The sequence below is a fragment of the Juglans regia genome, chromosome 4, assembly GCF_001411555.2.
Source record: "Juglans regia cultivar Chandler chromosome 4, Walnut 2.0, whole genome shotgun sequence".
Taxonomy (NCBI): Eukaryota; Viridiplantae; Streptophyta; class Magnoliopsida; order Fagales; family Juglandaceae; genus Juglans; species Juglans regia.
Window position 1 is genome coordinate 7,857,912 of NC_049904.1, and position 17,715 is coordinate 7,875,626.

At 36.7% G+C, this 17,715-nt stretch overlaps 1 protein-coding gene across 4 annotated transcripts; it reads right to left on the reverse strand.

The window, feature by feature from the left end:
• Positions 1-8,636: 8,636 nt before the first annotated feature.
• LOC108985979 (acylphosphatase-like) lies at positions 8,637-13,219 on the reverse strand. 4 transcript variants are annotated; one of them, XM_035689112.1, is made up of 3 exons: positions 12,887-13,219; positions 11,942-12,246; positions 8,637-8,883 (listed from the first exon to the last, which is right to left on the reverse strand). In XM_035689112.1, exons 1-2 carry the CDS (start codon positions 13,106-13,108, stop codon positions 11,980-11,982), a joined length of 489 nt encoding a protein of 162 aa, XP_035545005.1. In that variant the 5' UTR covers positions 13,109-13,219; the 3' UTR covers positions 8,637-8,883; positions 11,942-11,979. The 4 variants fall into 4 exon arrangements, with proteins under 4 accessions (XP_035545005.1, XP_035545006.1, XP_035545007.1 ...); XM_035689113.1 differs by having other exon boundaries at positions 8,637-8,979; XM_035689114.1 differs by lacking the exon at positions 8,637-8,883 and adding an exon at positions 9,466-10,100.
• Between the last annotated feature and the right edge of the window lie 4,496 nt (positions 13,220-17,715).

Sequence of the window (17,715 nt, forward strand, 5' to 3'; positions counted from 1 at the left end):
CCCCTTTTGCCTCTTGGTCTCCTCTCTATCTCACACTCACTTTCTTTTCTTTGTCTCGTCGTCCCTACAATCCCCTCATTGTCACCGCCGTTGTTTGTCCTAGAATTCATCATCCTCTCCATTGAAAGTAACTGAAAATCCTAAAATTTGTATAGTTTTCGTGTTAGTTTATACGTTCAATGGAGAACGAGGGTTAGATTATGGATGTTTTGTAGTTTGATTGTGATTTGGATAGATGTTTCAATTTGGATTGTGATTAATTTGATGTCCGATTTTGGTTAGTGTTTCAATCTGAAATCCTAAATTAGGTAGGGTTTCAGGACCCCTAATTTAATTTAGAATTTAGAATTGAGACTCTAAATGATTTTAGGGTTTCAATTCTAAACTAAACCCAAAATTAGTTGAGTCTCTATGTGGTTGCTTCTTGTGTTATGCTAGGTGTTTGATATTTTGAAATAGATAGTGGTAGTTGTGATAGTGTTGGTGATCATGTCAACTCTCCAAGCCCAAACAATCCAAACACTATTGCTAGTGTTACAACCCCTACACTTACCACTACCCTATCCCAAACCTCCATGGGTCCAACAAAAAAAAAACATTAGCTCTATAGTGTGGGACCATTTTACCAAATTGGAGAATGATGACCCTAATGACCCACAAGAAAAATGTCACTACTGTGGTGTCATTTGTGGTTGTCACTATAAATGCCATAGCACTTTCCAAATGAAAAACCATATACTAGACCAGTGTAAGAAAAGTCCTATAAGATGCATACTACTTGAAAGAAATTCAAAAGTCAATTGGAGATCAAACTTAAAAAAGAGGCAAATGGGAGTAGCTGAGGATGGGAGTAGCAGGGGTAACACCTTGAAGGAGTTTGTGAAGTTTAACTCGAATAGATGTAGAAGGTCTCTAGTTTGTCTGATTATAATTGACGAGCTACTATTTAGATTTGTGGAGGGTTCCAAGCCTACTCTACGGACATGGAGCCTAGGTTTAACACTCATTATCGGCACACGATGGTGAAAGATGTGTTGAAACTTTATGGACTTGAAAATGATTTGTTGAAGGGTCAAGTAGTTTGCCTCACCACTGACACAGGGACATCGGTTCAAATTCTGAATTATAAGTCTTACTGCACATTTTGTTGATAGTGACTGGAAGTTGCACAAAAAAATTCTTAAATTTTATTTAATTGACAATCATAAATATGATTCGATCGGGAAGGCAGTTGAGTTTGGAATATGGGAGTGGGGTTTAGATCGGATCTTAACAATGACAGTGGATAATGCCTCTTCCCATGATACCGCACTTGAGTTCTTGAAGAATAAGGATAGAGAGGAAGAATTGTCCATATTAGGTGGTGAGTATTTACATGTGTGGTGTTGTTCACATCTCCTTAACATGATTATGATTGACGGTTTAAATAATGTTCATGAGTTGGTTGCAAAACTAAGAAATGCAGTTCAGTTTGTGAAGTCTTCACTAGCTAGACTTGAGAATTTCAAGAATTTTATTAATACGTGGGTCTTCAATGTAAGAAGATGTTGTTCCTTGATGTTCCTACAAGATGGAACTCAACTTTTTTTTTTTTAATCTTAGAAACGATTGAACAATTTAGGAAGACCTTTGATGTCATGGGAGATGAGGACATGCAATATGTTCGTCACTTTGATGAGGAGTAAAGGAGTGGGAGGTTAAGGCAACCCAAAGATGCAGATTTGGAGAATGTTAGGGTATTTGTTGAGTTTTTAAGACTTTTATGATGTCACCTACACAATTTCTGGTTCTCTATATGTCATATAAAATAAATATTCCCAACAAGTATGTTAGGCTAAGGAGCAATTAGATGAAATGTGTGAAAATGCTGATCCTACATTATGTATTATGACATTGAATATGAGGCTCAAGTTTGAGAAATATTGGAGAAATTTGAGTAAGTTAAAAATTGAACATTATGTATTGTTTGAGCCATTTTTGTTGGTTGGTGTTGCTTTGCTTTGATTTGGGCTTTAAGTGCATGTTACTTTGAGTTATTTTGAGATTTTTGGGTTTTGAAGCTTTTGGTATTTGGGATTGCACAAGTCATTTTTAAATTACTACATATGTTTTTTTTTTTAGATTAGGGATTGCACATGTTGTGATAATATGGACAACAACTATATGTTAAAGGAGCTTCTTTCAATTATTTATCATCGTTGAAACAGATTGAAATACATTTAGAGTAAAATTAATGAACCAGGAGAATTACAAATTAAATCCAAATGGGAACTGATCATTGTAGGATTTATGGAATCACACACCTATTAGCTTTTGCCACATATAGGTTGGATCCAATAAGAGTTTGAATTTTCACGACAAGTATCATTTTACCATTTACTAATAAGAAATGATAGTTGTAGTTATGAGTGTGCAAGCGCCACGCAATCACTTTGAAAAAGTGAATAAATACGGGATCCACATGAAAAGAAAATTAATTTTTTAATAGTAAACCCTACTTTTTTTCAAAGCGACTGCACGGCGTTTGCGAACTCCACGACTGTATGTAACATTACTCTTTACTAATATACACTCATGTGTTCTCAATTTTTGTACTTAGACCTATATTTTGCCAAGTTTATATCGGTTTCTTTTTTAGTGATATATTATTTCAGTAAAGCACAACTCCATCGTCTCTCCAATTTAAGGAACAATACATCTCACAAGAATATCAAGTGTTGTCTTAAGCAGAGATTTGTGCATTTTATCTAGTCAAGTTTGAATGAGGTGCTATCATTGTAATTGATGCTAATTTGTAATTAATTTGATCTATATATATATACATACTAGGGAACGGCCCCGGGTACGTTGACCCCAGGGTATACTTGACATAATGATTTAAATAAAAAAAAAGTGAAAAATTCAGTAGGTTATTTGTTTGGAAAAAGAAAATACAAGGTTAAAGAAAAATAAAAAATAAAGATTAAAAATAAATCTAAACTTCAGCAAAATATCTAACTGTGTGGCTATTAAGTGCCTTTTGGTAAAACATGATCATTCATTAAATTCTACAAGAGAGCTACACGTCAAATGGTCAAAAGTTTTAAGGACCTTTTGGTAAAACATAATCATTCATTAAATTCTACAAAAGAGTTACACATCAAATGGTCAAGAGTTTTAAAGGCCTTTTGGTAAAACATGACTTAACGGGAAAATAAGAAAAATTAACGGAAAAATAACAAAAGTTACTATTCATAATTAGATAGCCACTTATTATAATAGAGTATATATATATATATATATATATATATATATATATGATTAGGATCGATATCATATCCTAATAATTGACCTATCTACATGTAGGCTCTCTCTTTTGTTTTCTTCATTAAAGATATTGTTAAAGAAATAATAAATAAAAATTTTCTTTATTTTTAAATTAAAAATCAGATTTTTACGTGGGACAACAATATTAACCAATCTTCAAATGCATAATGCATGACAAATAATCTTGCATTGAACATAAAATGGAGAACTTAACTTGCTTGTTCCAAAAATCAATCTTCAAATATGAGAACTCATTTTTATTTTGAAATCAAGTTAGAACTCAAAAATTGATGCCAAAAGAAAATCATATATGAAACAATATTTTTGATCATTGTCTTTTTGTCTATCATATTGTACATGGAAATAAAAAAGACAACAAAATGTATAATAAAAGTCCTTAATTTATGAGAAATATAGATGCTTTTTTTGGGTAAAATTAAACAAGCATGCTCATAAAATTAATCAGGGACATAATAATTGTCTCAAGTGCAAAAGAAAAGATTTGTGTGAGTGAGTAAAAAACTAATAAGAAAATGAATTATTAAGCACTATGAAAATTGGATTGGATGGATAATTAACTTAATTGAAAATTGGGCATTTCACAGGCACAACAAAATCATTATTCTGATAAGTGTGGAAGGAAAAAAAAAAAAAAAAACAAAGCCAATGAAAGCGTTTGTTTGTCTTTGATAATATCAGTCCAAAACAAGTGTTTTGTCTCTTAAGCAGAAAATTTTGAATTTCTGCTTGCATTACACAACTTGTTGGAATTTCATACTTAGTTCTGTTTTTTTTAGCTCTATTGAGACTAGATTTTATCATGTTGAGTGTTAATTGTTATAATCCAGATTATACTGAACAACTTTTTGTTGTTGAACAGTTCATATTATATTGAGCAATTTCATATTATATGGGCAATTATTGTTTGATTATTTATTTCAACTTAAACTGTTTGAAAATGGGCTTCATTGAGCAATTTCATATTATATGGGCAATTATTAGTGTTTGATTATTTATTATATTGTATTTTATGATTTTTATTACTTAATAACAGATGTAAGAAGATTCTGTGAGTTGTAATATTGGTACAACCCAGGGGATTGGTGGTGACTTCTCATCTATTACAGTGGATGTGGAGGAGTATGAGAGTTTTCTAACCCATTCATCCACATATACACAACACCCTACCTATTTCATCACACCTTTACCCAAGAAATAATAATAGTAAAAAAAAAAATCTAGTAACCAATTGGTGGTTTGTGAACACTTTACTAAAGTGCAACCTAGTGACCACGATAACCCAAAAACTCAATACAATTACTGCGCTAAGCTATACAATTATCATTAAAAAAATATCACTTCATCTATGATAAATCCACCTCTAAAATGCATGTGAGACTTCCCTTCTTAGACTTAAAGGAGTTGAAAAAAGTCAATCATCTTAAGAGGGATGCGGAGGGAAGAGTGTGTAGTCCACAAGGTCTAGTTAAGTATGATGGAGGAAAAATTTAGGATGTCAACCGCTAAGTTTTTTATTAGGTGTGAATTACCTTTTAAGCTAGGGGAGCACAAAGGGTTTATTGAGTTTGTGGTTGATTTAGAGTCTCGATTTATTTTATTATTTCGAATCACTTTAAAAAAGGATTGTATTACGTTGTATAACGAAGAGAATATACATTTAAAAAAATTGTTGGATGGTCAAAGAATTTGTCTAACCACCGATACTTGAACATTACTGCAAAATACGAACTATATGTGCATCACTGCACATTTTATTGATTGCAACTAGATATTGCATAAAAAATAATAAAATTTTGCCAAATTCCCAACCATAGGGGGTGAAACTATTGGGAGGGTGTTAGACTTAGGATTGCATGATTGAGAGATTAATAAGATTTTTACCATTATAGTTGATAACGCCTCCTCTAATGATGTTGCTATTGATTACATGAGAATGAAGATAAATGATGGTAATTGTATCATATTGGGTGGTGAGTTTCTTCATATGCGGTGTGCAGCCCATATATTGAATTTGATTGTTATGGATGATTTGAGATATATTTATGAGTTTTTAACAAGGATTAGAGATGCCGTTAGATATGTGAAGTCTTCACTGTCAAGGTTTGCCAAATTTAAGGCTTGTGCGGTAAAAGAAAATATTAATGAGAGGATGATTTGCTTGGATGTTTCTACTAGATAGAACTCTACATATTTGATGTTGAGTACCGTTGAAAAACATAAACAAGCATTTGAACACTATTATATGTTTGTGGATAATGAATTCATGAACTCCACTAGTGATTATTGGGAAAAAAACACAAATTTTTGTAGAGTTGTTGAAAATATTTTATGATATTACATTGAACATTTATGATTCCTTATATGTGACGGCTAATGTATATTTCCAAGAACTCTATACAATTGAAGATACATTAAATGATATGCAAGAGTCATGATATTATCACTAGGACCATGGGCATAAATATGAAAAATAAGTATGAAAAGTATTGGGGCAGCACAAATAGCTTCAATTTGATGATATATGTTGCTTTTGTGCTAGATCCACGATACAAAATGGTGTCAATGAGGTTTTGGTTGAAACAATGCAAAGGGGATGAGTTGGTCGATAGGATAGAGGTCAATGTTATAAACTCTTGTTAAGCCGCTTGATTGAGCAATATAACAATTTTCGTGTGGTTCGTGAGGGAGAGTTTTGATGTGGTTCAAGGGAGGTCAAGCACTACTTCTACTTCTACTACTACTTTGACTGAATTTGATAGCAAATTAGAGAAATACCTTTAGGAACAAGGGTTTATGGAGTTTAGATCATAACTAGATAGGGATTTGTCGGAGGGGTGTCCACAAAAATCACCCAGTTTTGATATTTTGGATTGGTTGAGAGTTAATGCCACCAATTATCCTGTCCTTGTTGAGGTAACACGTGATGTGTTAGCCACCTCCATTTTCATTATTGCCTCGGAGTTCGCATTCAGTACTGGAGGACGCATATTGGATCCTTTTAGGAGTTCATTGTCTCCAGAGACTGTCAAAGCCCTCATTTGCACCCAAAATTAGTTAAGGACCAAACCTGTTGACATTCGGGAGTAAGAAGAATACGTAAAGTCGATGAACCTTGAAAGTAAGTTTGAAACTTGAAATATTTTTTTAATAACTATCTAACTCAGTTTATTATCTAATCTAACTTAATTTTTAATATTTTTTTAGATGATCATCTAGCTTCATCTTCAGCAGAGATTGCTGTGAGTCTCTCTTCCCAATCAGGTTGAAAGAAAATCTATAGTAAGTGCTTTCTTCTTGCATAATCAGCTAGCTCTTTTATTTATATGATCAACATATGTGTGTGTGCATTAAAAAATATATGTGGGTTACTCAGAGCTGCTATTATTCTCAGTCGTTGGATTATAATTCTTAACTCCCTAGAAAAAAAAATCCATCTTTCCATACCGGCTTTGGCTATAGCCAACTTTCAGACCAACCTACTAAAGTTGAAGAGCCACTTCTTCTTTGTTTGGATTTATACTTTGTGTAAGGCAGTATATATAATTGCATTAGGTTGACTGAATTTATTAGCAAATTTCATTGCCTGCACTTACAGCCTTTCAACTATTAATAGGATATCCAAATCTTGTCTCTCCCTTGATAGCTTCAAGATGAAGTTGCCAGATTAGATTGCTGCTTCGTTGAATTCCTCAATCCCAATATATAAATGGAAAAAACTACTTTGCCTCCCAACTGTACCTCTCAATTTGACCGCTTGATAATTTTTTTTTATTTTTAACTTAGTGATTAATGAAGTGATTTTAAGTGTATTGAAATATTTTTTAAAAATATTTAAATATATTTAAAAATGTGGAAAATGAAAAAAAAAACTCAAAAAGTAGCAAACGGTCAACATGAGTGAGGCGGCAGAGTAGCCCGATTCATACATATATATATACACACACACACACTAGTAACTAGCAGGTTGTGTGGTCCTTTTTGCTATGTTTGTATCGTTTTTTATTTTTAGTTTAATGTTGTACTATAGTATTATAATTTTAGTGTTTTTGATTATTGTGTTTGGGCCTTTATGCTTATTTGTAGTCCTAGGTGTCCGGTTGTAACCACAGTTTTCCTCCACCAAAACTGAGGGTTATCAATAAATTTTAGATACCGTCCTCTTTTTTTTTTTTTTAAAAAAAATAGCACTTTGAATCCAAATGCATTTTTTGTCCTTCGATAAGGAAAATCATAAGTAACCCAATTGAAGCTTTTAAAACAATGTCAGATCTCATGGCCATAATTGAAGAACAATGATGGATAATCATAATTAATTGCCTTCTAAATTAAAAATTAAATAAATATAAGAAGAAAAACTAAAGTCTTGGGAAGTTCTATGTTGAAATAAAGAATAAATTTTATTATTATATGCATTTGCTTGAATTATGCATTTGTTAGTTGAAGCTTTTTATTTATTAAATCTAATTACATACTTTTATTCATTTAAAAACTATTGAGTTCAACTCATATAAAATGTTTGATTCTTGCCAAACATTATTGCTGCACCTAATCAATTGTACTTATAAAACATTATTGCCAAACACTAGCACATGCATTTGCAAGCATACAATGGACTATTTTGGATGATATTGAATCTGATATGCATCTTTTCTATGACTACCCTCTAGCTAGCTAATCAATTTTTATACTCATTTTCTATGCTCTCTTTTAATATTCTATTTGAATATAATATGCAAAACTAGTTAATGAGCTTTTTGATTTCTTGGCTACAGGAATTGACAATGGACTATTATTTGGTGTGAGATTAAATCACTATGGGAAGATCGTGCTGCAGATTTTGTAACTCATTTCTTGTAATTTTGTGTTTGGTAATGTAATTTATAAATATCAATAGTATAATATGTAGTGGATTGCATTGTGATGCATGCATAGATGAGTATTGAATATGTTTTTTTTACATGCATTTAGTATTTTTAGAACACAAATACTATGCGTTTCTTGAACTTGACTTCTTATAAAAAAAAGAATTAATAAAGGCTTTTACTTAAAAAAAAATCTGGATACAACCCGAAACCATCCGGGTTCCGGCTCGGGTCTGACTCGGGCCAACCCGGTCCGGGTTCCGGCCTGGATTTGAAACCTGGGTTCCCGAGCCAGAACCTGGATGAACAGTCTTATGGGGCTGGGTTACCCACCTGTAGAGGGCGGGTAGCAGCCTAACCTTCCGTGCTTATTGACTGCACAATATACTGAAAGATTTTGGGTTTGTTCAAATCAGAATTCCTTATTGGCTTGCTCCAACAATTTCATGAACCTGGATCAGGAACTTTTATTTTGAGAGGCCAGACTACATATGATGGAGACTAGGAAAAGTAAGACATACATACAAACATATATATGTGTATCTTAATTTTCTAATATCTCAGCAAGTAAAATAGTATATATCAAGTTTGATAAATCTCGACTTCACGGTCATCGAGGGTGTGAACCAGTCTTCCTCCTTCACGTCCTCTCAGATGTCTTTTACGGTAGATGAAAATCAACCATCATCAGGAGCTGCAGCAGCAATGAGTAATGATAGTGATTCATGTTCTTGGAAATGTTAGGATTCTCAGTAGTATCTTCATGATATGTCTCAGCATCACCAAACCTCTAATTTCAGCCAATATTACCAAAAGGGATGAGTTCAATAAACAGATGGTATAGGCAAAAGAGAGGGAAATAAGTGACCAAATTTCTGAATAGAGTAGATGAAAAAACTATCACGTGATGCAAAACCTAGAATATACAATAAGCTCCTATGTATTAGTCTCACATATCTCATTCCAGTAAGTGGTTACAGCAGTATGGCACACCTAAGGAACAGCAGCTTCCTACAATGATAGTCTGCAAACTATGGCAGAAAAGCAACCAGAAAGAACTAGCAGACAATAAGGAAACCATAAACGGGTAAGTTAAGGGGCCTCAAACATTGATTAGATTACTAGTGAAGTATATTAAATAAAACAGTATGAACTGTCATTGGACTGGGGGAACTTAATCTTGAATTACCCGATGTATACCTGCAGGAAACTCTTTGCCGAGGGCGTGTACACCCCTAGGATTAGTCGAGATTTTGTTCACGGACATCCGGTGACAATCAATAAATAAATAAAAAAGCATGAACCAGGCTTTCAACATCATTTGAACTTTTCAACATTTGAATATGCATGTTGATTCTTGTTAACATCACAATCACCCAAGTATGAGATCCTCCGCTGAAATTCAAAAATCATTGCATTGATAACATCAGACAGAATTTCCTTTTCCGTGGAGAACCCACATCTATCATAATCTCTTTGACAGATAATGAGGACTTCATAGCTGTGCTATGCAAAGCCTCACTTAAAGACTCTCTATATGGAAAGCAGAAACCATCTAGCTGATGAAAGAAACTGAAACATTGTTTAGATTACAAGTAAAGGCATTTTTTTTTTTTAATGACGGGGAACCACCCCACGGCAGAGCCTTTAGGACTCACCTGTGGAACCTAAACCTCTGGGGAGACTAGCACAGCAACCCACAGCCATTGCCTCCCACTTAAATTGCAGGGGATCTAACCTGTGACATGGGGCTCATGCACACAACTTCGCCCTTACCACTTAGGCTACCCTCAGGTGGGTTAACGACATGTTAAAAACCAGGTTTTCAGCATCCAAGCTTTCCAACATTTGAACATGCATGTTGATTCTACAAGTCTTGTTATCACCACTGGCCAAGGATACAATCCTCCGCTGAAACTCAAAATTACTGTCATTAATAACTTCAGAAAATCTTATTTCTTCCAAGGAGAACTATACTCATTAGCAGTGGTGACTCAATATTTCCCTTAAGTTTATTCAATAGCCAAAAGCACAAGCTACAACAAGAATAACAACTGCTCCCAAATAAGAAGCAATCAAGATGCTGAGACATAGCTAGGGTCATTGAGATGATAAGGTCTTCCGCAATAGATATTAAGATGGTACAACATGAACATGCTCAAGGCTCACAAAAATTATTAGGCACATAATAATAAGTTATTCAAAGGTAAATCTCATCCCTAGAATAGATTATTTATTGTTGTCCAGTCACTCCATAAACACACAGCAATGAATAAATATAGTATATATTTCCATAATATACCAGCTACTATATTTAACAATATATTTGGTGATTGACCATTTCAGCTTAACAATTATCCTAATACTTTTCACTATCTATTTCTCACCTTTTTTAGTATCCATAAAACATCTTGCCACGGTCTCACTTTCAAGGAAAATAAAGAGCAAGTACACCTAGCAAATTTAAAAGGTCGACAAATACAAGCTCGGGATCTTTGGAAAAGGAAATCATCAAAGTAAATATGTATTCTTTCCTAACTGAAATTGGTCATGCGGAGAATCAACCATGCAGGATGTTTCCAAGCCATATCAACCAATTAACAAAAGAATTCCCACCTAAATTTTCCTGCAAACTGGGAAGAAATTGACATGCTTCAAGGCAGCAACCTTTATCCACTTAGGCCTCGTTTGTTTTCACAATCATTCTCATCTCATCTAATCTTTACAATTTTTCCAAATTCCCATACAAAAATAAAATAAGCAATTTAACTTTTTCAAATCCCAAAACAAAAATAATATTAAAAAAATATATTCTAACAATATTTTATTCAACTTTCAACTTTTATCTCAACTCTTCTCATCTCATTTGCAAAAACAAACGAGGCCTTAATCTTTCTGAACATCCTCCTAGAGAGATTTACTACCGAGTTCGTTGGTACTTACAAAGTACAATAACCCCTATGTCAATTATGATATTCTGTATAACTTTGCCCCACAAGTTCCTAGAATTTCATCCATTAGCATATCATTCGGTTTTTTTTTATCAGTAATCTATTAACATATCATTCATAATCAAGAAACTAATGAAAATGACACAGCTTATATGTTTTACTAGCAACAAGTGCACATCATTTCGACATGAGGTTTCCTCTCTGTTTTTTTTTTTTTTTTCCCTTAAAAAACTATGCTAATTAACTATCAGAAATTTATGAGTGTCCTTTCCATATAATCATTTTGTTTGACTGATGGGGCCAACAAACTAAACAAATTTATTAGTACAAGGCAAAAATAACAAAACCAAGATTTATATTTTTATAAGTATCAACAACACTAAGATTTACACAACTGATAAATTGCATGGGCCACAGTCTTGTAAAATTACATCTTTAGGTTAAACAAGTTTTGAATGCTTAATTACTAATCAACCAAGCACATTTGAAGGGACACAAAATATCCAGAATCTGATGGTATAATGAAAGATAAATGCTTGGTGGCAGAGTGTGCGTTGGTACCACACATTAGACTTATTATCATCATAAATGACCATCTAACTTGTAAGTTTGTAATCAAACTGATTAAAATGTATGGTACCCCGAAGATAAGATCACTCTTATGGTAAATATAACAAGCCATTTAGGAGCATATCATTCAGCAATATAACCACTGATTCACGATGATATCATATATGTTTACCAAAGCGAGTCATTGCAACATAATCTTTATACAGAGAAAATACTATATTATTTACATACTAGCAGAGCAATTGGTACAATGTTGTTACAAAGGTTGATCACTCTGTTCGTTTGCGCTGAAATCCAAAGCCAGGATCATCGCTGGTAGGAAAAACCTGGAGCCCAGTAACCATTGCATCTGGTGGGCCCCGACGACACCTTCGCTCCATCTCCTGAACGGCATCAGGGTTCCCAGAGAACAGAGCTTCAACAGAGCCATCCCTCTTGTTCCGCACCCAACCTTTCAGCCCCAATTGGACGGCATTCTCCACTGTCCAGTTCCTGTAGAACACCCCCTGCACCCTCCCCTTCACCACAACCCTCACCTGTCCTTCAAAAAACAAAACCCGTTACTAAACCCTAGTTTGCATAGGTAAAAATTATAATACCACCACGATCAGCCAGCCATTACTATTCGTTAATGATAACTAAAATCCATCATAAGGGTTATCAAATTTTTTATTTTTTTTTTATTGGCATCGGTGTCCTGGAACAACGTCCCAACTAAAATATAGAGTATCTCATCAGGCCAATATCATCAAGGGTTATCAATAAAATATAGAGTATCCTATCAGGCAAATATAACAGAAAAACATACAGAGCAGCCAATTACAAAAATACTTGCAGTGAGTTTGAGTGAACTCTTGCCAACATTACGCACAAACCAAGAGAAACAGCCACTTAGAACGGTGTCAACGAATTCATAAATTCATAGTGAATCATTACTCAAAATATGATTGACTACCTAAGAGTGCAGACAAAGCCTATAATCACAAATTATTAAAACAATCCAGAGTCACCCATTACTCAAACATGATTTAAAACCTAGAGAGACAGAGAATTTATCATATATTACCGTACCTCGCCAAGAGCAACCCATTGTCCCATAAGACTGACAGTCCTCGAGGCACAACCAAAACACATAATTACAAACGAAAAAAGAGCTAGAGGGAGATGGGCACATACCGTTCTGGTTGAGGGCTGGGTGAAATCCTCTGTCGCGGCCTGAGGATTGGTCATGAGGGGCAGAGAATGTCGAAAATGAGGTGAATGAGGTCGGAGCAGAGAATAAAGAGGAGGACGAGGAAGAAGAAGAGTAGGGCAAAGCGAAAGATGAGGATAAGCAGGATGATAGTGAGGATGATGGAAATGGGCGAATCTAGGAGTACAATAAGCATTGTTGTTCATCTGAGTGGTCCATTTACGTCGAGGGTTCCGAGATGCGAGGGATGGCGAACAATGGCCTTAGTTGTGGCGGGACTGCTGATGCCATTTGATCGGGTTGAGTTGACTCCGTACATGCTTTATAATTAGGAAAACACCACTCTTTCAGCTGGTGGCTCCGTTGGATTTTTTTTTTTTTTAGTAATTAAGGAATTATATTTTAAATAATATTATAATTTTTTTAATTTTTTTTAAAACTATTTAAAAGTATTAAAAAAATACATGTAAAAAAAAAAAAAAACAAATACTAATATAACTAACGGTAGCTCCCAACGGGAGCTTGGAGCGGTGGTTGTAGAGCCACCTTTATAATTATGCTCTCATTGGTGCGATATTTACAAATCAGGCTGGTTACACAAATCATTTTATTTTATTTTATTTTATTTTATCATTATAATTTTTTAAAACTTTCACATAAAATATAATAAATAATTTAATTTTTTTTAAATCTCAAAATAAAAGTTATATTAAAAAATTATATTCTAACAATATTTTATTCAATTTTCAACTTTCATCTCATATCATCTGTGTAACCAAACGAGTGCAGTCATTGAAGATTTCTCCATTTTTAATTTTCAACCAAGCATTTCAAGGATCAACGTGTATAAGAGAAATAGGAATCTCACAAATATTCCATTGTAATTAATACAATGTGTTAATGTCGTGTTTCACACACTTTTGGGCCAAGGTCCATAACTCAAGTCTTTCGAAATGGGCCTGCAAAAGATGGTAGAGAATGCAACTAGGAGAGGGCGGCCTTGGGGCCGGGGAAACTCCGATGCCAAAGTTAGTAAGTATTCTTGGAAGTTTGTAAATAAGTGAGAATCTAGGGATCAGAAAGACTATCCTTGTACCTGAGATCTACTATTTATACTAAAAATCTGAGGAGATAGATCGTGTCTGCCCCCATGGAGTCTGCGTCCTTCATACTGTTCCATGTGTCAGAGTCCTTTAATGTGGCGTGGTTCTACGATGACGTCATTAATGTGACGTGTAGCCTGGGTAGTGGTGCCATTAATGTGGCGTGGTTCTCCGATTTCCATCTCCCAGACAATATCCTTGGTGGTCCGTTGATGTCTTTCCTGTCAGAAGATCAAGAATTCCTCGCACATTATGCCTACTATGCGATCGGGCACTTGAGAGCTAGACACTACTCAAGGGGCCTTTAGATCGATGAGTCTCATCCCCTGCAGCACCCTCCCTCTTGCAGGTTGTGTCCAGAGAACCCTTCCCATGGGCCGGGTTGGACACTTCGTTTGTTCTAGGTTGGGCCTTTGGTCTTGACTCCCTTAGTTTTCATTCACATGCTTGCTGGGTTTAGTAGGGGAAATCCACTTACAATTACCCTGCTAATTCTCACCAGACGAGTACGGTGAGAATTTTATCACTATTTGAACTCGCCTTGCCACTAAAGCCGGGATCCCTTTGTTGATGTGTGCACGGCTCCGAAGTTTAGGGAGACTCACGTCGTTTGGTTATCCTAGCAACGTTTCCTCATCATTCTTGATTGGCTTACCTTTTGATGATTCTGATGACGTCTTTTCAAGCTCATTAATGTGAGGGGGTCAGGCAGCTCTTCGCATTCACGTTGCTTCGTGGATTAAACTTCTAGAATCCAAAGTAGCTCATACTTTTCCTTTCTGCCATGGGGTATAGAAGACCAACCATCACCTTTCCCCTATATAAAGTTGGAGTTGGGGGTTTCGTTTCCGTGTTACCTTGTAGCCTTCTTGCCATTTTAGTTCTCCAATTTTTTTTTCCTCTGCCCAATCTTCTTTCCATTCTTCACTATCTCATACATTGGTGGTGATGGCCTCCAAAAAGTCTACTCAGCTCAATATTTCTGGTGGAGGTGACACCGACACTGGACCGTTGTTTGGGGGCAGTTGTTGGTGTTCAAATGCCATTGCGTCAATGCTGGCTTCCCTGGCCCTCAATTACCAGGTACAAGAGTCATTTGTTTCGAGGTTCCTAGTCCCAACGAGGGTGCTGTTGATGCATAGGGTCATTCCACACGAGTGGCCCCGTTCCCTTCGATGTTTTCATGTGGCTTGAGGCTACCTTTCCCTCTCCCTGTTAACGACCTTCTCAACCACAAAAGGGGAATATCTGTAGTTTTAAGGCAACACACGCCTTAGTTACCCTGGAGTCGAGATATCGCAAAGTGAAGGATTGATCCCCCAAGTTCTTTTTCGTTTTCGGTTGGGGGTGGGAGTTCCCAGTGGGTTAAGTGAGTCTGCACGAGTTCCCAATTTGAACAAACTGAGGGAGGGTCCCGGAAGACAAGGTTGTGCATCCATCAACTACTTGCTAAGAGGCATTGCACCTTGTAGTTGTCCGAGAATGGGTGCAAAAGAACCTCGAATGCATTTTCTCTGAAGTCCTACTTTCCGAGGAGAGCTTTAAAGGTTCTTTGTCTCCCTTGGTCACCTTCCTTCTGATGATAGGGTGACCGCAACTTGGCCTCAGGTTGTCCTTGCTTGGAAGTGCTCCTTGGACCTAGGTTGACGACAGGCCCTCTTTTGGAGTTTTGAATCCTCCACTGGGAGAGTCAGCTACCCCATAGGTCGGCTACCCTACTGCCTTGGCGACTCTGACGAAGGTGCGGCGAGGGGTCTGGTCGACGATCCCCCTGCGATGTCATTGCCGGTTGCTATTGTTGAGGTGTCCACAGACGAGATGGAAATGAATGCCCTAATCCAGAACCTCTATACGATTGTGATTCCAAGGCGAGCTGATGAGGAGCAACGTTCTTCTTCATGGATTTCTCCACCTTCTTCATCTCGCTTTGTCGTTGGTAGCAACTTCTGTAGAGTATATCTGCTGATACGATGTGCGGAATAAATGGCTGCGTAACACGAAGTCAAGGCACAAGAACCGATGGGACGCCATTCAATGCGAGAACGTAACTGACACCATACTGCCACTTGGGTGTAAGGCGAACCGTTGCTTAGCTCACAACAAAGAAGGTAGGGTGGACTTGCAAAGCAAAGGATTACGAAATAAAGAAAAAATTCCCCTCGAAGGAATTAGCGATATAACTGTAAAGGTGTTTTTCCCACTTCACAAAGCCCACTGGGCTTCAGCCCAATACCCAGCTCAAAGGCCACCAAGTCCGCATAGGGGGCAAAACATCTACCAGGAAAAGGAGTCGAGTAGTCGACAAGACAGGTCAGCCTAACAGCCTTCGGCTGCGTTCGGAGCCTAGATACCTGTACATAGCACAACGAGAAATGCGGGTGGCCCTCAATCTACCGATATCAGACCATTTACGGATCACGAGGAATAGACGAAAAGCTAGAAAACCATGCCACATTAATGGCGCCACTACCAAGCTACACACCACATTTATGGTACCGTCGCAAAGTCACACCGCATTAAACGACTCTGACAGCAGAAACAGCAGGGGAGGCACAAACTTTGTGAAGACAAAGACAATCTGTACCTGCCCCTGTAACAACCCGCTCATTTCTCTCTCGATTAGTCACGGGTCTCGTCTACGCATTTTAAATATTGAAGCCATGTTTTAATTATAACAATTGATTTTTAAAGCAAACTCAATGTTTTAAAGCCCTCGAATATTTTAAATGTCTTGAAAATATTTATATGAGATATTTTCAGTGTAATTGAACCAAGCCTGATTTTTATGTAAGAGAATTATACTATTTTTGAAGAATTCCAAAAATATTATAGTTGTAGAAAATCATTTTATTAAAATGATTTTAGTTATTTAAAATATTATGAGATTTAAATTATGTTGAAAACTCTAATTAATTAGATGGTTTTATTCTCTTAAAGACATTAAGCAAGACTTCACCATTTTATTAATTATGAAAGAATATTATTTTATAAACTAAAACTTAGTTTAAATAATATTCTATCTTAATTCCTCTCAGTGCTTTTAGTTAAGTTAATGTTTACGTATTTTCAAATCAGTATTTAAAACCCACCGTTAGATCGTCTTGAAAATTCCAAGATGAAGGGTTGGGATTAAAACCCTAGCTCCCTCACTTTTCCCTTTCCCTCTCTCTCTCTCCTCTCCTGTTTTCCCTCCCACGTAGTTTCCCCTTCCCCTCACCCGAGTCCTCCCTCCTCAGCCCCATCGCCGTCGTGCGCCACCAGCGGCGACACTAACCACCTCACCGGCCTCCCTTCACGTAGGTGAGCATCCCCCACCGTCAAAGTCCCGCACGACAACTTCCTCTTCCCCATGCGAGCCCCTCTTTCCTCTCGGTTTTCCTCACCTTGCACGACCATAAAGCCGCTATCGTCACCCTCCAGCTCCACCGAGCACCACCACGGGTCTCCCCTGACCTCCCCCCTTTCTCCTCCCCTTGACCCAGAGCCCGTAGCTCCTCCCTAGCCACGCACATAACCCATGGGTTGCTCCCCCTAGCGCCACTGTCAACCGCTCCCATGGCCACCGCACCACCACCAGAAGCTCCTCCTCCCATCGATGACCTTCCCTAGCCACCCTCATGCCCAGCCAAGCCATCTAGCTCCCCCATGCTTTCTCACTCTCTCACGAGTGTTCCTGCATCTCACGGCTAGATCCGTCACCTCCAGCCACC